At 31.7% G+C, this 24,548-nt stretch overlaps 2 protein-coding genes across 2 annotated transcripts; both read left to right on the forward strand.

Annotated features, from left to right (window-relative positions):
- The first annotated feature begins 2,960 nt into the window (after window positions 1-2,960).
- LOC111630165 (small nuclear ribonucleoprotein Sm D2) lies at window positions 2,961-14,320 on the forward strand. Its single transcript, XM_023374215.1, has 3 exons — window positions 2,961-3,075; window positions 7,280-7,456; window positions 13,911-14,320. Exons 1-3 carry the CDS (start codon window positions 3,068-3,070, stop codon window positions 14,086-14,088), a joined length of 363 nt encoding a protein of 120 aa, XP_023229983.1. The 5' UTR covers window positions 2,961-3,067; the 3' UTR covers window positions 14,089-14,320.
- A 3,800-nt stretch (window positions 14,321-18,120) lies between these two features.
- Window positions 18,121-20,778, forward strand: LOC111630171 (chloride channel CLIC-like protein 1). Its single transcript, XM_023374228.1, has one exon. It carries the CDS (start codon window positions 18,236-18,238, stop codon window positions 19,721-19,723), a length of 1,488 nt encoding a protein of 495 aa, XP_023229996.1. The 5' UTR covers window positions 18,121-18,235; the 3' UTR covers window positions 19,724-20,778.
- Window positions 20,779-24,548: the final 3,770 nt, after the last annotated feature.

Below are 24,548 nucleotides of genomic sequence, written 5' to 3' on the forward strand. Positions count from 1 at the left end.
ATCCTCTCACTACTTTGTCAAGAAATCGCCAATCTTATATGCTACTCCACTATTACGATTTAGCAAAATGCCAAACAACACCCATCGCTATATGTTCACCCAACGTTCCCATACGGCAATCACGGAGACAGAGCTCTGTACCTAGGAGAGGGAAAATAACCAGTATTAGACGTCAATCACTTATGTGCTCGACGTCTAATACTGTCATACCCACCGATTTTTCACCGGATTGACAATCGAGGAACTTGGACTTACTCGGTGCCCACTCCAATGAGTTTGACCATAAATGCCCTACAAATCGAAACACACAACCACCAATTACGATTACTAAAATAAATAACACGGGCATATTAAGTCTTCCCGAAACATGAGTGGGTTATCTTCCAGGAATTATCCTAACCTCTCATTTCCAACGACGGTCAACCATCCAAATCGAAACTAACTGCCACTTCTTTATTCCGCCAATCGACAATATCATCAACAAAACCGAATTAAAACTAATTCAAACTCTCCTTAATCAACAGACACTCCAAACGTTATCTCCCGAAATGCAGACAGATAATAGAGAGGTTGCGGCCAAAGGTTTAAACGCGAAAACGTGTACGTCGGACGTTCAGCGCCGCTTTTCTGTAAGCCTAGAAGTTTGACAATGTTGTTTGGATAGTCAGTGGAATCACGCTCTATATTCCAAACACTATTGTCAAACTTCTAGGAAAGCGGCGCTGTACTTCCGACGTACACGTTTTCGCGTTCAAAATTTCGACCAGTTCCGACTACGGATTTCCACCTGTCATACCTGCCGTGAGACTCTCGGCCATATTCGAAGACTCATCGTATAATAGTTCATTTCCTCGTTGCAACTACGCTCTGCTTATAAACAGAACGGATGGCGGCCGGATGGCACAGCGGTCAAGATGGCAGCCTACCGCTCTGGGGGACCCGGGTTCGAATCCGAACGGGTCGAAAAAATCCCCAGGAATTTTTCGGGGGTGGTCCGTTCGGATATGTCGGGCCCCGTCCCTCACCACCCGGCAGCCCCATTGTGGGCCTGGCCGAACCCATAATGGGCTTGCAAAAAGAGGCCCTCTTAGTGCCCACAGGGCGGAAAGAGTAAAAAAAATAAATAAATAAACAGCACAGATGTCCGGAGTTACTATTGGAAACCGAATGTAAGACTCACCAACGCATTTGCCCGTTTAAACCTCTATCGTGCCCTTTTGTCGATCTCAACTGCTCCTGGGAGGGGGAACTTTCCAACTTACCATCACATATATCCAGAGCACATCCTCAGGCAGTGGCGTAGTGTGGGTGTCAGCCGCCCGGGGCGGAGGAAAATTTCGCTCCCCCCTTATTTAGGTATCTCAATTTAAAAGACTAAAATTCTCGTCACAGAGTAAGTAATGAAAAATTCCGTGCTAGTGTTGTCACCTTATTAAAATCGCTGACCCGGACGGCAGGTGAGGTTTGTTCGAATAGAAGTTCCTGATTCATGCGTATGTCATTTTGCAATGCGAAGAATAATGTGCAGTTCATGCTGGTTCTAAATCAGTTACAGTTAGCGACTAGAGAGACTTGGATAGGAGTAACGCAAGTGACCTAGCTGTATTGGATATTGGAGGTGTATAGGCTATATATACGAATAAATCGTGATGCAAAAAAAAAGGTCAACAGGTTGCGCATGATATCCCCGGAAAGCGAGTCGATTCCCGGACTATCCGGATGGATGGTATTCCGTGCTCATTTCAATCGGTCCGAGTCGTAGGTGGACGAAAATATGAAATAGAATGGTTCAATTTCTTACAAGATATTATTATTATTTATTGTGAAATTTTTCCGCCCCTTAAAACGTAATTTTGCCGCCTCCTAAAAAGTGCCGCCCCCACTACGCTACGCTACTGCCCTCAGGTTCCAACGCTTCAACAGTCCTCCTTACTTTTCCTTGGTATCCACATGGAGACAACAACTCACATTTGGGCTGCGGTCCTAACTTGTTTTGACCAACAATTTCTCCTTCTCGTTTTCAAGCAAAATCAAGATAATCCATCTTTTGTAATAAAACTTTATTTATTGACACAACTCCTGCCCTCGACCACATTCACCTACGTTATCGCCTTTAAGAAGGGCTCCTATTCTCTTAAGTGGACATCTTCTAACATCACGTTATTTGGATCCCGAGCCACACTCCGTCCCCACCCTCCTGTAAACTTATCCGCAGATACTATATACTATTTTTGCCCTCAAAATAATTTCAAATTCTTCTTATCTATTACCTCTAATTAAAGCAACCTCCCGCCGTTTTCAGATGGCGGAACCGGAAGAAAGGTGAGACATAAACACTCCATCGCTACCTCCTCAACCCCTCGAAATGAAGTAAATACCGCTTCGCTTCTCTCCGCCTTAGTTTTTGCCCGTGCTAATAAATTTCGATTGCTAGAGATCAAGGGGGTGAGGAGATATTGAGGGTCGTGTGTATCTCCAATAGAGTCGGAGTTAATGACGATTTTACTCATTATTTACGGTTATTTTATAAAACTCGTCCCTTCAAAATTAAGCTTTTTGCCATTTTATAATAATTGAAAATAAAGGTGATTTTTGGTGAAATATCATATGACGCTACACTCAGTTTTAGATTTTGCCATGAAAGTTAAACAATTCGTTGCTGACTTTTTTAAGGATATAATTAATTTTGTCCATTTTTTGGTCTAATTTTTAAAATTATTTAAATTTTTCTCGTGACGATTCAGGCGCATTGCAAGATCTCACCACTCATTAATTCCATGTTCGTAATTGTAAAGTTCGAAAAGTTTGCAGTAAAAGCATAAACTATTTGTTTTATTGGTTTTATAATATGTTTGTGAATATTTTCGTCTCGAAGAATCGCGTAGATAATTAAAATTGTTAATTTTATTAGCGCCACCTGAAGTTTAAACTTAAATGATTAATTTAATCTTAAATTTTAGGTGGCGCTGTCGTCCATAAACGATTTCTGAACGTGTGTTGGGCGGACATTGTTTTTATTAGTGATTTTCGTTCTTCTTACTTGAATTTTTGCCGACGACAGCTAAAAATGTCTTCGTAAGTATCTGTAATGCATCTAAATTAATCGCTGTATTTATAAATATCTTAAAATGTATCAATTTCTACGATGATAGGTCCACGTGCGTTATGGCATGTGCTCGTGCTGTTTAAACAATAAGAATGAATTTTCTTTCATGACTTATGTTTTCAAAAATTTAATAAGCGTTGTGATAATATATCAAATGTTACTACCCCATTATGTGTTCTTTTTAATTTGTTTTGTGGCTAAATTGGGTGACATGGTCTTTGGTAAAATTGCAGTTCTGATCGAAGGGTTTGGAACCCCAAATTTTATGTTCGTAGACAATCAAATCAGTCAATAATGAACCTTGGGGAGATATTCACCTCCAAAGTTTTGGGTACATCTTGCAAAGGGTGACATGTAAAGCATTGGTTCCTTTGACTCTTCTATTCCATGGGCATGATCTACAGCTCTGTTAAGATGCCAAGAGTCTCTTATTTAGAGCTGCATTTGTATATAAGGTGCTGAAGCGGGTCTTGGATGTAGACTGAAAGCATTTGTTTTTTCTGGACTGTCGTCTGTCTGCTGTGAGAACGTCAAGGTTAGGGAGTATTTATCTGCTCGTAAGTAAATTCAGAAAATAAAGCAGATATTTACTATAAATTTTTAGTAGTAGTATAGAGTTGTTGGAAAATTCCTGCACGTACTATTTAGAAGTTATTCGGATAATGTTGTAGATTAAATTTGTAAAATAAAAAGTGCGTTTAGTAATATTTAGGTGGTCTATTGATTATTGGGTTTTTTTAAAATCGTCACTTTACTTTCTAATCTGTATTTTTACTATTCCATAAATTTTTTTGAACGGTACTATCTGCGAAATTTGATGTTCTTTCTTTGCAGTTGTGTATAGTGGCTTGCTAATTGTCTTATGCGAGCCAACTGGAAGGTAATTATGTGACAATGAATTTGCTATTAGAAAATGTCTGTAAATTACATCTGCATTTTTCTTGAAATTTTTACTCTCCTTTTTCTCTTGTCCCTGTTTATCTAAGTTTTTATAATCCCTTCCATTCTTTAGACGTCTGACAAACCTCACTCTCCCTTAAAACTTTTATCTCTTTATGATACCTTAAGTAGAAACAAAACATATAAGAAATTCTGAAATAAATATAATAAAATGCATAAACTATATAAAATTTAATGAAATANATAACAGTATAAAATACATGTAAAATATTGAATATGTGTGTATGATTGCATGCTATTTTATCGTTGGAACATGAAATAATTGCGATATCGATTTTTCTTAATAATAATAATGAACAATTTTTAAGAATTAGCTTGATTATAATAAAAAATAATTATGTATTTATTGGTTGGTATTCCTTAGAATGGAACGAGAAGGGATAAATACAATTTCTTTTAAGAATAATTTCGAGAATGTCTTGTAATAAAGTGTACTAAAGTAATTCTAGAATTTAATCACTTTTATGAAATTGATCTAGAAAACTATATTTCTGCTACAGAAATATCGATATCAAAGTTCTCCAAATAATAAATATAGTTTAGATTTTATGTTCATAAATAGAATTATTTGTGATTCACACGTGTGAAAAGCTAGTGCTCTATTTTCGATTAAAATTAGGATGCCGTCTTTGAAAATACTATATAACTTGGTTTATTCCTGATAAAACTTAACTGTATTGATTGGAAAACAGCTGGTGCACTAAAGATTTCAAAAAGGTATTCTAACATATTGAAATAAACTTTTATAGTCAAATACCCCAGAATATTCTATTCAACTTACGTTGCAAATAAGCACTTCTAAAATTGAATTTTTTACAAAATATTTATTACTTCACTAAAAAAAAAAATTTGCTGAGTCGACAAAAGATATTTTCAGTATATAAATCTGTGTAAAAAATACTTGAAATAAAATTTTAAAATAATGCATTATTTATTATTTATAGCTCTTTAATAAAAGTACATTCATAATACATTATTATTTTTTTTATTTTACCAATGTGATGATTTTAAAAGGACCCGATAACTGATAACCACCTAAATATTACCAAAAACACTTATTTTTATTTTATGAAAGTAAACTATGACATAACCGTTATCTGTATGCTTCCTTCCATTTAAATTCACAAATTTTAATATTCTTAAATGTTGTTATGAACATTTTCTAAAATGTTGTCATTTAGAAGTCATTTTAGCAGTCCCTGTTAGCCAGTTTTTAGATAGTCAACTGTTCAAATGCAGAATTGAGAAATGTTCTCTATAACAGTGTGCAAATTAAATTAAGTCTTGTTTTACAGGAGAATGGTAATTCTTTCAGATAATTCCTTGCATTAAGAGGAATAAAAATGCCCAGAAGGACCCATATCTGGAAATCAATGGTTTCTGAAAAATGGACTTCAATGGACATAATGTGATCCTTTTCACAGATCATTGAGCTTTGTAGAGGATAATGAGCTGTGTATGGGGATGGACGAAAGATGCGGTTATACCAAGAGATGGTAGATTCCTGTAGTCATTTGAAGGTTGAGCATAAACATTTTCACATATGTACCCCAAATATTTACCTCTTACTCTATGTTTGCACACAATCCACGAATGACTTCGATCTCGATTTACCTACAATCAGGATTGTGACTGTCGCCAGTCAAACATCGTGCTGTTCACACAGGCCGTCCGCTTGAAAAGAACCCGGGTACTACACGTGATGATAAAACTGACATAACTAAGCGGTAAGTCACAAACATCAACAAACAAAATGGAAGTTTTGGTTAAAAATAAATACTTTTTCTTGTTATGTATCTAATAATAGACAGATATCATCGTCTCTCCAGATGTCTTTTTCATTTCTCTGTTGGTAGCCCGACACATGTTTTGCAGCCATCTTGTATTTTCTCTCACGTGTGGGATTGTGGGATCTCTCTTGTGACTGGATCTAGTTTCAAGAACTATCTTGAGTTGATCCCAATTGAACCTCGTTTCAGTCGAGAGAGATCGCACCACAGCATAGTTACTGACCTTGGTCACAATGTAGATTGAAATGCTCGGTGCGAACAGGATATTAGAGTATTTACCTTTACTCCTGTTTAAACCCTGTACATTTTCATCTAATTTATCTACTAAATGTTATCAAGATAACATTTAGTAGATAAATCTCTCACTCTCACAACACTCTGATGCCTAAACATTTTCTGACCATCTAAATAATTATCATTAGATTAAAGAAATGTGTAATTAGACTTACTATGGATTCAGCTTTTATTCCAGAATATATTAAATTACTCAGTTTAATTCAAAAATTATTGTTACTAAATTTTATACAAAATGAAACCTTAACTGCATATGTTTAGTTCACACTACATAGTATCTATGTTGTTAATTAATCTGGCCATATCATTTGTTCAACAATCAACCAATTTCAAAACCTCTTAGAGAACCTTCTTAAATAAATCTTCAGTAACTTCTCATATTTAGAATGACTAATGTTTTCAGTCCTCCATCTGGATCTTCATCAGGTCAACTGTTCTGGAATCTGAACGCTTGGAACATCATCACTAATTCTGTTCATTTATTAAATGTTTCTCCAGTTTTAAATCTGATGCGTGACATAATTATCATAAGATAGTGTACTAATTTTCCAGATTATTTCAGATGGATAATTCTTCAGAATTTATCTAAAGGTGAGATTTATTTAAGAAAGTTTTCTAAGAGGTTTTGAATTATATTTCCACTCCAGTCTGAGGAATTGTGAGTAGAACAACCAAACAGTTCATCGATGTTGATTGTTGCTTTAATTTTGCTATTTGTGCGTGTTGACTCGTAGATACCATACTTACATTTATTTAAATTGTACTCATTTAGAGAATAAAGTAGGGTGTACTGAACAGGAAGACTTATGCATGACCTTTAGAATACTAGAAACAAAGTTTTGACAGTATTTTCAGGAAAACGAATCAAACATTACTTATTTAAAACATAATTAAAGCCTTTTAAACATGCTTAAACATTTTTTGATTCATTAAAAATGGTTGCATAAGTGTTTAAGCATACATAGAAAATGTGTAGGGTTATTTGGCAAGAGTACCGACTTTATTTTTGTGGAAAGTGTCATAGCACAATTCATTTGTACATTGTACTTGTAGTTTATACAATTGTGTATTGTTGGAAAGATATTTTGTGTGATTATTTATTTAATTCAGATTTTCTATATTTGTTTAGATTGCTACAGAAACCAAAATCTGACATGACACCTGAAGAATTGGCAAAACGAGAGGAAGAGGAATTCAACACTGGGCCTTTGTCAGTTCTCACACAGTCTGTAAAAAATAATACACAAATCCTGATTAATTGCAGAAATAACAAAAAATTATTAGGAAGAGTAAAGGCATTTGACAGGTATGATTTAATTTTTAATAATTATATTAAGTATTAAGATTTCCTATTGGAATGTTTAGTCAGTTTTGCATATTTTTACTGGCTTATCCTTTAGTATTCTATAGAGTTGGTATTCTATAGAGAAATTCATTTGTAATTAATTTCTGATTAGCTAATCAGAAATTAATTACAAATAAATTTAGCACTGAAGATAGACAAAGTTGCCATATTGTGTTCAAGTCAATCACTGGTTATACAGTAAGAAATCATACTACCATTACAGAATAATATACAGAGAGAAAATTGGATGTTGGAACTTTGATGTAAACAAATCTTTAAGGTCTTGAGTGACCAGATTTTTAGTTTCAGTTATATTTAAGCTGATATATTTGATATTTTGTTCTTTATGCCTACCAACTCTATAGAATACCATTAAACAATGCAAAGCACTAAGGAAGTGAAGGAATCAATAAGATCTCAGGCTGAGATGTGTAAATCTAAAAAATACATTTCATGTAATATTAAATATTTGGTACATTCCAGTATGTATTAGTAACAGCCACAACCAATGCACCAGTGATCAGTTTAATAAGCAATACTACTTCCAATACACATCGTAACTTCAATGGACTTACTTCTAGTATAAACCAAAACGGTGATTTGCCCGTTTTTCACCTGAAGAAGAACCAAAAGGTTCGAAAACGTTAGTGAAAGAAATTAAAGTGATTTAAGCACCGTTTTGGTTTATACTAGAAGTAAGTCTATAGTTTAATAAGCTTTTACTGGATTATCTGGCAACCTAAGAAGATGGTGGAAATGTTGCTATATTGGTGTTTGCAGACTTATTTTGTCAAAATAACTTTGGTTTAATACAGACTAGGAGTAAAAATGGTGTTAATGATGTACTGAAACATGGAGACAGTTATATTGCTCCATCAGAGCTCACCATATTCTCAGCTCAGTGAGAGTTTTGTTTATCTGTTGCTGCACCAATGAATTAGATAGTGATTGCTGGGAACACTTTTTAGTACATCATGGTTTACCAATTTGTTGTTTGATGCATACTGGAATCTACCCATTGACTCCTTCAAATTGAAATTCTCATAAATTGAAAAATATTTGAATTATAGTCCATTTTTTAAAAATGAAAATGAAAACAACTCAATCAGTAAAGGATTCAAAAACATTTAATTTGATTAAGCAATTTTGGGATTTTTACCATCCCATCTTCAGATCAACTTCATTTGAGATTACAATAGTATGAATAGAACAACTGTCAACTGTCATACTTATAAATTTCTAAATCAAACCAACCAATAGCATAAGTTCTAAATTTTTAGATACTGTATATTTTAAACTAATATTTCAGATGTACATTATGTAAAAATAAGATTAAAAAGTACAAATAAAAAGTAAAATACAAGTACATTGCATGAGGCAAAATAACAAAAAGCATTTAATCAAATTAAATATTGACTCCTTTAACTTTAATAATTTCAAATTTTTTTCCTTTTTAATATATAAGGAATAGACAACTCTTTCAGGAAGTTGTCTGTTCTATTTTATGTTGAAATATTTAATAATAATATATTTTAGATGGTCATTGTGTAATTTATAGTTTTTATTTTAATGCGCAGAATCTTTTCCATCTAAATAGGCAGTATGATAGGCAATTATCCATTTTCTGTATCTAAAATAAAAAGTATACATTCTATACAAAGTAATTTATTAATTTAAAGTTTTGTTTCACATTTACAATATAAAATTCAACATAATTTTGTCATATAAAGTTTTAACAGAGAAATCATTTCATATAAAGGCTAGGACCTGAGTACTATAAATATTTATACATTTTTTTTCTATACATTGTCATATAATCAAATTTTTGTTCTTGTAAAGGCAAAACCAAGGCATATTTGTCAGAACATATCTTATATTTTACTTGTCCAGACATGAATTCCATTATGATCTTAGAAGCATGATACATCATCAATTTTGCTGAGATGTTTTGTGGAGATTATCAGGTGAGAAGAGCAAATGCTTTTATCACTGCATTTTTCAACTCTTCAGCTGTCTAATAGCAGTGTTGATTGACTTTTTTCTTGACAAATCAAGTCACAAGTGCTTGTCTGTTTCCAAACAGATTAGCCAAGTATCTGAAGCATACCCAGCACCACTCCTCTCCTGGATATGTTCCAAATACCCAGGATTTGCAACCTTACAACACCAAACATCATTTTTTGGGACTTCATCAAGAAGAAAGTCACTCAACAACTATACCAGACAGCAGAAGAGAAGGCATTGGTAGGAGCAATTTATCTTTCCATATCAGACTCTGCTGTGTTTATGATGGAAATAATAATGATGTTGTGGATAAGTAAACTACAAGGTATGTTTTGACATAGAATATATCTCAGTTATCTCCTTTACAAAAACAAATAACAGTCATGTAACTTGTTGGACACCTGTGTTTATAGTAAAAATTTAATAATTATGCATCAACTTTTGTCAAATTTTTGAATAATTTAATAAATACAGTAGACCCCCTATAACACTTGATAATTCCGTGTTATGTGAATTTCATGTTGTACGATTCACTTAGATTTTATAAATATGTGAGCCGTACGCAGCCCACCGCATGTATTTGTAAACTCTAAGTGATTCGTACAACATGAAATTCATATAACATGGAATTATCTATAGTGTTATAGGGAGTTCTACTGTATACAAGAAAATTTATTCTATACAGGGATGTGCATAAAAATAGACATGTGAGAATCATGCCAATTTGATGTCTACATTACTTATTCTGTAAGAAACCAGGTTGTAATCTGATTAGTATCCTCATCAATTCTTTCTTGATCTTCCAACTCTTTCTTGTAGACATATTAAAATTATCAATTTAACTATTAAAATAACAATTTTGAGTTGTTAACGTAGTACACATTGTAGAAAGCAAGCACTAATCTGGATAAAAGAAAGTACAGTGGGTAATCGGATAACAAACACTTTCGCGAAAGATTTTTATGATCGGACAACGAACACTTCACTGAACAAACACAAGAAGAAGCGACGTAAAATAACGAATATCGATTGGTCTTCCTTTGTCTTCAGGCAACAATTCAAAACTTTTCGGAGCATGGGAGATGTTGACATTGATGTTCAATCTAGTATGTACTGATCAGATAGTATTCCCCAAACTTCTCCTTTGTATTCCCTGAAATTCTCCTTTGTAATTCCAGCCTTTTATATTTCTGATAGAAACAATTCTTTTACGTGTTCTTCTGGAAAAGCGGATTTATGCCGATATCTGCTATTAAAGATCTTTTGATGAAGTGGGAGGATGTCAGAACAACGGTCTTAAAATGGCATCCAAACCAAGTTGAGGTTAATAGGCTTAGGGATCTCTACAGTTGCAATGCTATTAATTACTTCTGAAAAATCATGAAGAAGACAGAAAAGCAATCGACATTGGACATATTCTTTAACCCCCACAAACGGAAAAAACATGACAAATAAATATGCAAGACCGTGTATATATGTATTTTTATAATTACATATGAATAAATGTAGTAAGAAAGTATATATTTTTTATTTTTTTGGGAGTCTCCAGAACAAATGAATCAAATTCCCATAGAAACCTATGGTAAATCGATAATCGGTTAACGAACAATTCGGATAGCGAACAAAGTCTTAGAACGGATTATGTTTGTTAACCGATCACCCACTAATAACAAGGCAAACTTTTAAATATTCAACAGAAATATAGTGGTAATTAAGCTTTTCAATCATATTTAATGCTTTAACAGAATACCACGCCCAGACGACATAAATTATAATCTACAGAATGATAGAATAATATCTCTGCATGCAATATTCTATTGTTTTGTTCTGAAATTTGAACCTGAAAATTATTAAATATGATCAAAAACATTACTTATCATTAAAATAGTGCTGGATATTGAAAGGTTTGCCTTATCTGTCATCATAACATTACACAAAGAAAAATAATTTGGATAAGAATGCACTAGTAATGTTTATATAATTGTAATTATAGTTTACAAATCTATCCCAACATTCATTAATATTAATGTAATTATTTATATTATCTTTATTTACCATTGAAAAATGTTCTTTTCTTTTTCTTTTAATAGCAATCTTTTCTTTAGACAAAATTTTTATATTATTACTATTGATGTTACAATTTGTTTCACTACAACGTAAATATTATACACAATACCTACTCTGAAAGCTGCCAGGTGCTTTCTTTTTCTCCTATATATTTAGTTTGATTTTCACATGTACTGTATAAAATATCTTGTCAACTACTCTAGCTGTTTTATGGTTCTTTGCTTCTCAAAACAAAAGAATAGAGATTCTTTTGAGGAGGATCCAATGCTATGGAAAATTTGTTAAATTCACTATTATATTTTTCAAATAAATCTTTGATATTTGGAAATTGGAAATATTGAAAAGACTGGGTATATTTTAACTTTAAGTCTATGTAAAAGATGTTTATCATACATTTTCTTAAAAGGTTTCTTAGGATATCCATTTAACAAATATTAGACATTTGTTCTATATCTCGTCTTTTAATGAAGTTCCAATCCAATCGTTATTCCATCTACTAGCATGTAAAATGTGTTTAAAACAATAAAAAAGTTATTTAAAAATGTAAATTTGATCAGTTTTTATATAATCTGGAACTTTATACATGTTTAATGCTTCTTTAATCAAGGATGCATTGATTTAATATCCAAACTCATCTTTTGATAAGATAGGTTTACTTTTTCCTTCAATAATCCATTAATTAATATTTTTGATGCTATAATTTGATAATGGTATATCCTGTAGAGTTTTTAAAAATAATTCCAGTTTATACAATACAGAAGATCAAAAATTTACTATAGGTCAACATTTTCTACCCAATTTATGTTTTTAACTTCGTGTCAAGTTTTGTACTCTTATATTACTAGAATCTAAATTTCCTGTTTTTGCTGTGCTGAAATCATCTATATTTCTTTATATTTCATTAATTATCTTTGTAATTTTTTTCTGTAATTCTCCTTTTTATTAATTCTTAATTTTTCAGATAATACTACTATTAAATTTTTATTTTCTACTTCATTACTATGATAACTAGTTGATGTTAGTTATCTGCTTTAATAATTGATAATTTGTTTATTAAAATGCATTTTTTAATCTTTTATATTTATGATTTAATGTTATTGATAAGTGATATATGATTCTAATGTCACCTTTATCTATCTTTATATGTTTTTGTAAATCTTTGCATGTTATATTCATTAACTTCTGTTTTCTTCCATACTAATCTTTAATTATAAAATGGTACATTCTATATCCGTAATTAGTTTTGTTACTGTATTATTCAATTATATAATTGGTAAATTTACGTCGGGATGAAGATCTTTTAATTTCCGTAAGAGTTATAATAACTAAATCAATCCGAACAACTAAAACAAATTATATGAAATCTTACATAAATGTATTAATATATTAAAATAATATATTAATGTGCTAACCTAATCTTAATTTATTAAGGTATTTTCACCAACAAATAAATTTAAAATTGTCAGTACAAAATAGAGCCCTTATGAGTTTCATGGTGGCTGCCATGTTGTTTGGTGAAGGATTGAGCACTGAAAAAGATGCCTGCAGTCATTTCCCATTGTTGCCATGCTGTTTGCTGGCAGCCAGAAGTTGCCTGAAATTTTGATTACGCCCATAGATTTATGTAATTGAAAATTCCTTGGTGTCACTTCTCTTAGGTAACATTTAAAATCATTGATATCATTAGCATTTTTCTCTTTAAGTTGTAAATGTCTAATCTTTACCTCATTTTCCATTTTTCTTTTCTTATTTTATTACAATTCTTTTAAAAGTTTAAAAACTATTCAGTGGGGTCAAAAATTAAGTTAAAATATATAAATTATGAGAAAAATATTCATCCTATTCCAACCTCAAAATAGGCTGTTTTTTTCTCATATTTTATATTTTAAATTAATTTCCGATTAAATAGTGTATTGGCATTTGGAAAGATTGGTTTATACACTGTTAAGTACTGTACATCAGAAAATAAAGTGGTTGTGAAAAAGTCCAGTGTTTAGTACAGGGCTGTGGAGTCGCGTAAAAATCTACCGACTCCGACTTTTCCTTATCGTCCGACTCCGGCTAAAACACCAAAACTCCACGACTCCGGCTCCGACTCCGACTCAACAGCCCTGCCAGGGCTGTGGAAGTCGCGTAAAAATCTACCAACTCCGACTCCGACTTTTCCTTACCATCCGACTCTGACTCCGGCTAAAACATCAAAACTCCACGACTCCGACTCCACAGCCCTGGTTTAGTATCAAAACTTCATGGTGTCTCAAAATATAATTTTATTACTCATCAAATAATTTTGTATTAATAAAAGATGATCAGTTTTTAAAATGCTTTTAACAATTTATTTTAGGCATTGCAACATGGTTTTGGAAAACGTGAAGGAAATGTGGACTGAAATGCCCAGAACTGGCAAAGGAAAGAAGAAGGCAAAACCCGTCAACAAGGATCGCTACATATCGAAGATGTTTCTTCGTGGAGACTCCGTCATATTAGTTCTCCGAAATCCTCTCTCCAGTCAGAAAATATGAAACACGTAACGAGTATCTGTGAATTTAATGTTGCATATTCATCATTATCATTTCATTATATTAATGTATTTTACAATATTATCTGAGAAAAAAAAATAAATTTTCACAGTTTAAAAACTTTTGTATAACACTTTTATGTACAATTACTAAATTTAGTAAATTTTAATTGGAAATAATATTTGAACTAAATGAGAACAAAAAGTTTGAAGTTTTAATAAAAAATAATTTGGTATAAGATTCTTTTTATTTAAATACATTTACAGCCAAAAAATACAATAAGATCCTATGATGCGGTGTCCTATTGCTCTGGTACCAACAGATTTTGTCTACACTAGGATTCGAGTCTGATTGGGATCCAGATGTTCGGCCTCATCTTCCAGTACCCATACAATTTTAAGACCAGTATGATGTGTGGATGGCTGAGTGGTTAATTAAGGTGGCAGCCTATCCATGCTGGAGACCCAAGAATAAATCCAGATAGGTCAAAAAACCCAAGAATTTTTTAGGGTGATCTGTCTGGATATGTTGAGTTCTGTTCCTTGCTGCCTAACCACCCAATTGTGTATCTGTTCAAACCTATAATGGGCTTGCTGAAAGGCCTTCTTAGTGCCTAAAGAGCAGAAAGAGTTAAAAAGAGTTAAACACATTTAAAAATAGAAATACTGTATAATTTTATAGATCTTAATTAGAGATTTTTATACTCATAACATGAAGCATTGCACATTTAATCCAAGATTAGGGATAAAAACACTGTCTGGTAAATTTAAGTGTATAGGTCACAAGTAACTAACTAAGCAAGCCAACAACAACCAGCAATTATTGTGACATTGTCACTGCCAGGTTTGCAATTTTTAATCATATTATACAGTATTTATTAATTTAAAATTTATACTTTCCACCTCGCTTGTAGTTGGTTAGCAGTTTGTAGTGGCTTGCCCCTCTACATCATACTTTTCCTTTAACAATAGAGTCATGCCAGTCATGTATCTAATACAGTGGTTCCCAATTAGTTTTTCCTACGTACCACTTCAAGAAAGAGCTAAAACTCGAGTACCCCTTATAGCAGAAATCCATATTAATCCATACTAATATTATAAATTCGAAGGCAATTCTGTCTGTTTGTTACCTTTTCACGTCTAAACCGCTAAACAGGTTTTAATAAAATTTGCACAGAATAGCTTACATGTTGGAGATGGACATAAGCTACATTTTACTGCGAGAAAATTCGATATAATGCAGGCGAAGCTGTGGGTAGACATAAATAGAATAAGTTATTTTTTTAAATTTATTACCTTAAAATACAATTCTAATAATAATGAAAATAACATAAGGTTATTTAATTTTAATGTGACAAATGTGCGCGATTTTCTTTGCACAACTTTGTAAAATCTGGTTGCTTTTTGGCCATCTTCGAGCTGAAGTCGGTGACGATGTTTAGTTTTCATGTTTGTCATGGCCGAAAATCCGCTTTTGCAGAGGTATGTTGTGCAAAATGGTAGTAAGTATTTTATTGCCGCTTCGCTGACATCATAAATTCTAACCCGATTTAGAAGCGAAATGTCGCAACTGATTATTAAACTCAGTGAAATCTTATTAATATGTAAATTTTTCGACTATAACTTCGTATCTTCTATTATCAGGACTTATTATACTGGTTTTACAGATAATATTACAAAGATTAACAGAAAACAATTTTTATTTTATTTCAATGAAGTCTCATTATACTCTGGGGGAAATAACAGCGACAAAAATTTTCAAAATTAATTTCGCGAAAACAAATTGTGTTAATTGTACAATTTTTGTTTCTTGCGTAAGAATTTCATTTAGGTATTGTCACAAATGCATTTTTTTAATGAAATTTCGAGAATATTGTTAGTTATAAATAAACGAATTTGTGCATTCGACATCGTGTTGTAAATTGCCGAATTTTTGATGGTCCACCCATTATTTTTTTGATTGCTTCATCTCATGCATTTAAATTTTAAATCGACCGATTTTAGATTGCCGCGCGTACCCCTTCATGCAATTTCTCTACTAATACTTTTTTCACCTAGCTTTATTCCAATATTTCTGCAATTTTAATGGCTTTCTTTTAGTGCTAACTTAAAGATTGGAGACATTATGCCCTTTTTTTGCATCAGATTTTACTTCAAATATCTCAAAGATTCATCTCTTACTCTTTATTTTGAACTTTCAAGTGTTTGTGTTTTATAAGAGTTTTTCCATCCCTCTGAAGATTACTTCTCTGTCTATGCTCTTACATATCTCCAAAATTCATGATTAAGCAATGTATTACATGTTTAAATTCTTGTAGGTTATAAATCTGATCTATGGTTGATTTATTTTTACCGAAAACTATAGTTTTTTTTAAATACAAAATAATTGGTCTACTAGTAACTGAATGGATAGAACCACAACCATTGGTCACAGGTTTATACCTGATCAATTGGCTGGCTGTGTGGCATTTTCTAGCTATTGTTCATACATCCAACACCTAAATAATGTTTCTCAGTCCTCCTACCAGGTTGATATTCCAATCTTTATTTTAGTGATTACCAATAGTGATGCAGAACAATGTTGTACCACAAACCATTCTAAATATATTTATTTGTTGCACATACAAAAGGAAATGTTGCAAAACAATGTGACATGAGATAAAATTAAAGCCACAAATTAATTTCTAATTATGGAACTTTCACTAATAAAAGATAGAGTATTACTGAAAACTCATTGATTGACCTATTGGCCACTTCACTAATATTGTAATAATAATGTATGTTGCAACCTTTGTGATTGTTTAAAATAATAATATGTCCACTATTTCTATAAAAATTTATTTTATGGCTTGCATAGAATGTGATATCATATGATCTCAAATGTCTAAATAGGCATAAAAGCTAATAATTGCGAAATTATCAAGAGTGTTCATTTGGCTAAAAGTAACACAAGTTATACAGTCAAGCTCCCAATTATCCAGGAAAAAAATCATCCAGTTCCATTTAAATCCTGTACGCAACAAACTTGAAATTTGAAGCATTTAAGTATATTTTTAATAAATTAAAATATTATTTTCATACTAATTTTGAAACAAGATATTTTCTTAAAAAAATAAATAAATAACTGCAACGCTCCATTTGTAAATTTATATTGGAACACTACTATTAGTAGCGCCTTATGTGATACTTCAATGAGTGGCAAGAGTCGCTCAATAGTGGATCAAACAATCTTCAGAGGGAGTGCCGAAAGGAAATAATAGGTCTTACAAAAGTTTTACTACTAGAGATACTCGGGAAACATCATCGGAAGGTGTACAGCTGCGCTTTAGAAATCCCAAACCTCGCCTAGATTCATTTCTTATCTTTACTCTTCGGAACACCATTTCTTTTCTGGCCAATAACCTATAAAGCGAATAAGTCATACAGCAATTTGTGACTCTCCATAGGCGGTCCACAAATTGCCGAAATCGATAACACCATTGAATGCCGGTCGTAGAGTCGCGACTCGCTATTGGGCTATTAACAATGGACTGTTTACAGTTTTATTCATGTTTCTAACACATAATTAGAGGCCAGTTTCCTATAAAATTATCTCGTAAGTCCTCACATCCCCTTAACAGGAGAGATTTCCCATCTGTTGTATGGCTTTAGCCCATAAATCCAATTCATCTATAGACATTTTTGTCATCCCGGTTAATGCGATCCCAAATAATTGAGGGTACTATATTTTGAAATCAGAAAACAATGGTATATTCAGAGATGAATTTTGTTATATATCATTCAGTGCATGTTTCGCTATCTTTCTTTTGTAATTTATCATGCGTGTTTTAATGGAAGAACAGACAATCCATTGTTTATCGGTATAAAAACTTTTTTAAACTAGTGTTATTTACTAAAACGAAATATTTGTCAAAATTATTACTTTTTTTAAAATATTATTTATTAATATAAAAGAAATTTTTATATTTGTTTAAAATTTAATTATAATTATAATAAATTTTTCTTCCCTAAAAATGAAAGTTGGCAGCACTGAATATAGAGTAATCTGGTGATCACGTTGGTTTTGATTGATGCACGATACGAGTTTCGAGTGAAAAGTAACTTGCTTCGTCGTAATTTATTCAGTTTAACAGATATTTCTTCTTCAGTTTATGTATTACACAATGAATTCGAAAACATTATCCTTTATTTTACTCATTTTGTCAATTGACATCTGTCGCATGAGCTGTTCTAGTAAACATTGCAATAAATATTTCGAAAATTGTGAAGAAAACAAAGAAGATCTTGTTGATCCTTATGCCATGTTTGACCCAGAAATCGATGTTAACGAGAAGAAATCGGAAGAAAATAAGCAGGAAAAGGCTAAGGTTTTGATGAAGCAAATTTCTGCTGATTCAAATGATTCACAGTGTAGTTGTAAAGAATTAGCTAATTGCCAGAAATATGGGAGCAGCAAACAAACAGTTATTTCACAGAATGAGTTTCTATATCTGAAGCGAAGTGTTAAGAAATTGGCCAGTAAGTTTCTGTCGTTAGGTGGTGAAGTGTCGGGTTCCATACATGTGGATTTAACCATTAAAAATAGTGATATAACTACCATGAAATTATTTATCAAAAACCCTTCCAATAAAATCCAGGATCTAGACAATGTCTTGTCTGAAATGATAAATGGTGCTGTCGTATTTAAACCAGAAGAATATCAGTCTACAAACAATGTTTACGTTTATTTGCAGTACGTCGGTGCAGTAGTAGTTATTGTAGTGTGTTCAGTTATCTGGTTTATCAAGCCTCGCTTAACGTTGAGAAGCGTTATTTCTACTGTTTCGGTATTTGTTATTCTTCTTGATATAATATGGAATTGGATATATTTAGTGAAGAAAGAGTATTCTGATTTGTATTCAGAAATGGATAAAAAGAGCTTGCCCGATTCTTGTCATCCCGAAAAGTTAACATGGGGAAGTTACCTTAGTTTATGGTTTTCTAATGATTATTCTTTCAGTGTTCAGTGTAAAAAGTATTACGAAAGTATTCATGTGTCGCCAGAGTTAAAGGTATCACCGATGAAGGCTGTGACGGAAACATTTAAGCATATAGTATTATATCCACTACAGTTTTTGGGAGAATATATTGGATTATTCTATCAAAGATTATTCAGTCAGTTATCATGGTTTTTAATGGTACCTGTGAGCATTATCATTACGTTACTTATGTTCTTGTTGTTAATAATGTTGTTTGGATATCGGATACGCTTTCCATTTTTTCTCGGAGGATTAGAACCGGCGTCTGATTCGAGGCGCACGAGGGAGTCAGATAATAATGAAAAGCATTTGATGTTGGAAATTTTAAAAGGTAAATATCATCTGATAAAATCAGATTCTATCAAATCTATATCAATACAGTCAACAAGTGAATCTGAGAATGAACATCAGAGATTATGTGATTCAGAAAGAAGCACAGTAACAATTACAGAGTTGGAAGAAGAACCTTCGCTTTCCATTTCTAAGAGGAATGTGTTACCTAAAGGTTTGACAAGTAAAAGCATTTGTGAACATAAAGGATTATGTGAGAAATCTGAAGAAGATTCAAGGAAATTTATAGAAGATGAATTAGAAAATGAAGCATCTGAAAATAAAAACTAATTTAAAATTAATTAAATTAGTCATTTATGCATTTTGGAGTCTCTTGAACAAAGATTTTATGATAGTTTATCTGTTTTGAAAATTTTTGAGTGTTTTATGGATCTGTTTATTAAACAAATATGAAAGCAGTCTTATGCATCTATTAGCAAATTAATTTGAATCTTGTACAAGAACTAGAAAGGTTGAAATTACAGTCATTTGACAAAAAGTTTTTATATATTTGTAAAATGGAAAATTTAAATATATACTTTTTTACTAGATATAAAAATATAGATAAAACATAATTGCAGATAACAAAACTTTTATATTTACTAGAAAAATTATATTAATAGCTTTTATATGAGACAGATTGAGTAAAATAATGAGATTAATTCAAGTTTTAACAGCTATTGTATTAAAATGTATAAAAATTAAAAGATAAAGCTTCTTCAAAATTTAAAATATAAAAAGAATTGAAATTAAGCATGGTTTAATGCAGAAATATGAAATAATTGGAGGCACATAGTCAAATCTGATGAAACATAACTTGAGGAATCAGAGTACATTTCAGTATGCATCAATAAGTAAGTGCCCATCAGTGAATTGTATTGTTCTAAAGTATGCTCTGATATTCACTGACAAGTTCATTGCTACAGCAACTGATGCACATTGTACTTGTCAAGCTGGATATGGTAACCTCAAGTGAAGCAATATGGCCTTCTTCATAGACATAGTATTATTAACACCAGTTTTGCTACTTGTGTTAAATAAAACGATTTTGACAAAATAAGCCTGCAAATGCCAGTTTAGTGTTGTTTTCTTCTGTCTTGTTCAGTTGTCAGATATTCTGGTAAAAGCTTTTTAAACCATTTGCCAGTGCATTGGTTGTGGATGAAACTGATATATACCAGAATGTACCCAGAGTCATTACACTGAGCTTCTCTCACAGAAATAAAATAGCAAATTTTTTAATTTTCTGGCATTCCCTTCTATATCTTAAGTTAAACTTCTATAGATAAAAATAAATTTTTAAAATATTAAATGTAATTTAGGCCCTACTTGATTTAAACAATGATTTATATGTACTTAGAGATAGTTACATTCTATTTATTTTTTANCAAAAGAATAGAGATTCTTTTGAGGAGGATCCAATGCTATGGAAAATTTGTTAAATTCACTATTATATTTTTCAAATAAATCTTTGATATTTGGAAATTGGAAATATTGAAAAGACTGGGTATATTTTAACTTTAAGTCTATGTAAAAGATGTTTATCATACATTTTCTTAAAAGGTTTCTTAGGATATCCATTTAACAAATATTAGACATTTGTTCTATATCTCGTCTTTTAATGAAGTTCCAATCCAATCGTTATTCCATCTACTAGCATGTAAAATGTGTTTAAAACAATAAAAAAGTTATTTAAAAATGTAAATTTGATCAGTTTTTATATAATCTGGAACTTTATACATGTTTAATGCTTCTTTAATCATAAATTTAATAGAAGGATGCATTGATTTAATATCCAAACTCATCTTTTGATAAGATAGGTTTACTTTTTCCTTCAATAATCCATTAATTAATATTTTTGATGCTATAATTTGATAATGGTATATCCTGTAGAGTTTTTAAAAATAATTCCAGTTTATACAATACAGAAGATCAAAAATTTACTATAGGTCAACATTTTCTACCCAATTTATGTTTTTAACTTCGTGTCAAGTTTTGTACTCTTATATTACTAAAATCCAAAATTTCCTGTTTTTGCTGTGCTGAAATCATCTATATTTCTTTATATTTCATTAATTATCTTTGTAATTTTTTTCTGTAATTCTCCTTCTTATTAATTCTTAATTTTTCAGATAATACTACTATTAAATTTTTATTTTCTACTTCATTACTATGATAACTAGTTGATGTTAGTTATCTGCTTTAATAATTGATAATTTGTTTATTAAAATGCATTTTTTAATCTTTTATATTTATGATTTAATGTTATTGATAAGTGATATATGATTCTAATGTCACCTTTATCTATCTTTATATGTTTTTGTAAATGTTTGCATGTTATATTCATTAACTTCTGTTTTCTTCCATACTAATCTTTAATTATAAAATGGTACATTCTATATCCGTAATTAGTTTTGTTACTGTATTATTCAATTATATAATTGGTAAATTTACGTCGGGATGAAGATCTTTTAATTTCCGTAAGAGTTATAATAACTAAATCAATCCGAACAACTAAAACAAATTATATGAAATCTTACATAAATGTATTAGTATATTAAAATAATATATTAATGTGCTAACTTAATCTTAATTTATTAAGGGTATTTTCATCAACAAATAAATTTAAAATTGTCAATGCAAAATAGAGACCTTATGAGTTTCATGGTGGCCGCTTTGTTGTTTGGTGAAGGATTGAGCACTGAAACTGATGCTTACAGTCATTTCCCATTGTTGCCATGCTATTTGCTGGCAGCCAGAAGTTGCCTGAAATTTTGATTACGCCCATAGATTTATGTAATTGAAAATTCCTTGGTGTCACTTCTCTTAGGTAACATTTAAAATCATTGATATCATTAGCATTTTTCTCCTTAAGTTGTAAATGTCTAATCTTTACCTCATTTTCCATTTTTCTTTTCTTATTTTATTACAATTCTTTTAAAAGTTTAAAAACTATTCAGTGGGGTCAAAAATTAAGTTAAAATATATAAATTATGAGAAAAATATTCATCCTATTCCAACCTCAAAATAGGCTGTTTTTTTCTCATATTTTATATTTTAAATTAATTTCCGATTAAATAGTGTATTGGCATTTGGAAAGATTGGTTTATACACTGTTAAGTACTGTACATCAGAAAATAAAGTGGTTGTGAAAAAGTCCAGTGTTTAGTACAGGGCTGTGGAGTCGCGTAAAAATCTACCGACTCCGACTTTTCCTTATCGTCCGACTCCGGCTAAAACACCAAAACTCCACGACTCCGGCTCCGACTCCGACTCAACAGCCCTGCCAGGGCTGTGGAAGTCGCGTAAAAATCTACCAACTCCGACTCCGACTTTTCCTTACCATCCGACTCTGACTCCGGCTAAAACATCAAAACTCCACGACTCCGACTCCACATCCCTGGTTTAGTATCAAAACTTCATGGTGTCTCAAAATATAATTTTATTACTCATCAAATAATTTTGTATTAATAAAAGATGATCAGTTTTTAAAATGCTTTTAACAATTTATTTTAGGCATTGCAACATGGTTTTGGAAAACGTGAAGGAAATGTGGACTGAAATGCCCAGAACTGGCAAAGGAAAGAAGAAGGCAAAACCCGTCAACAAGGATCGCTACATATCGAAGATGTTTCTTCGTGGAGACTCCGTCATATTAGTTCTCCGAAATCCTCTCTCCAGTCAGAAAATATGAAACACGTAACGAGTATCTGTGAATTTAATGTTGCATATTCATCATTATCATTTCATTATATTAATGTATTTTACAATATTATCTGAGAAAAAAAAATAAATTTTCACAGTTTAAAAACTTTTGTATAACACTTTTATGTACAATTACTAAATTTAGTAAATTTTAATTGGAAATAATATTTGAACTAAATGAGAACAAAAAGTTTGAAGTTTTAATAAAAAATAATTTGGTATAAGATTCTTTTTATTTAAATACATTTACAGCCAAAAAATACAATAAGATCCTATGATGCGGTGTCCTATTGCTCTGGTACCAACAGATTTTGTCTACACTAGGATTCGAGTCTGATTGGGATCCAGATGTTCGGCCTCATCTTCCAGTACCCATACAATTTTAAGACCAGTATGATGTGTGGATGGCTGAGTGGTTAATTAAGGTGGCAGCCTATCTATGCTGGAGACCCACGAATAAATCCAGATAGGTCAAAAAACCCAAGAATTTTTTAGGGTGATCTGTCTGGATATGTTGAGTTCTGTTCCTTGCTGCCTAACCACCCAATTGTGTATCTGTTCAAACCCATAATGGGCTTGCTGAAAGGCCCTCTTAGTGCCTAAAGAGCAGAAAGAGTTAAAAAGAGTTAAACACATTTAAAAATAGAAATACTGTATAATTTTATAGATCTTAATTAGAGATTTTTATACTCATAACATGAAGCATTGCACATTTAATCCAAGATTAGGGATAAAAACACTGTGTTTCTGGTAAATTTAAGTGTATAGGTCACAAGTAGCTAACTAAGCAAGCCAACAACAACCAGCAATTATTTATTGTGACGTTGTCACTGCCAGGTTGCAATTTTTAATCATATTTTATTATATTTATTTAATTTAAAATTTATACTTTCCACCTCGCTTGTAGTTGGTTAGCAGTTTGTAGTGCTTGCCCCTCTACATCATACTTTTCCTTTAACAATAGAGTCATGCCAGTCATCTATCTAATACAGTAGTTCCCAATTAGTTTTTCCTACGTACCACTTCAAGAAAGAGCTAAAACTCGAGTACCCCTTATAGCAGAAATCCATATTAATCCATACTAATAATATAAATTCGAAGGTATTGCTGTCTGTCTGTCACCTTTTCACGTCTAAACCGCTGAACAGGTTTTAATAAAATTTGGCACAGAGATAGGTTACATGTTGGAGATGGACATAGGCTACATTTTACTGCGAGAAAATTCGATATAATGCGGGCAAAGCTGTGGGTAGACAGCTAGTGATAAATAGAATAAGTTTTTTTTTACATTTATTACCTTTAAAATACAATTCTAATAATAATGAAAATAACATAAGGTTATTTAATTTTAATGCGACAAATGTGCACGATTTTCTTTGCACAACTTTGTAAAATCTGGTTGCTTTTTGGT

Source organism: Centruroides sculpturatus, unplaced genomic scaffold, assembly GCF_000671375.1.
Source record: "Centruroides sculpturatus isolate CEXI.00-Female unplaced genomic scaffold, Cexi_2.0 scaffold521, whole genome shotgun sequence".
Classification (NCBI taxonomy): domain Eukaryota; kingdom Metazoa; phylum Arthropoda; class Arachnida; order Scorpiones; family Buthidae; genus Centruroides; species Centruroides sculpturatus.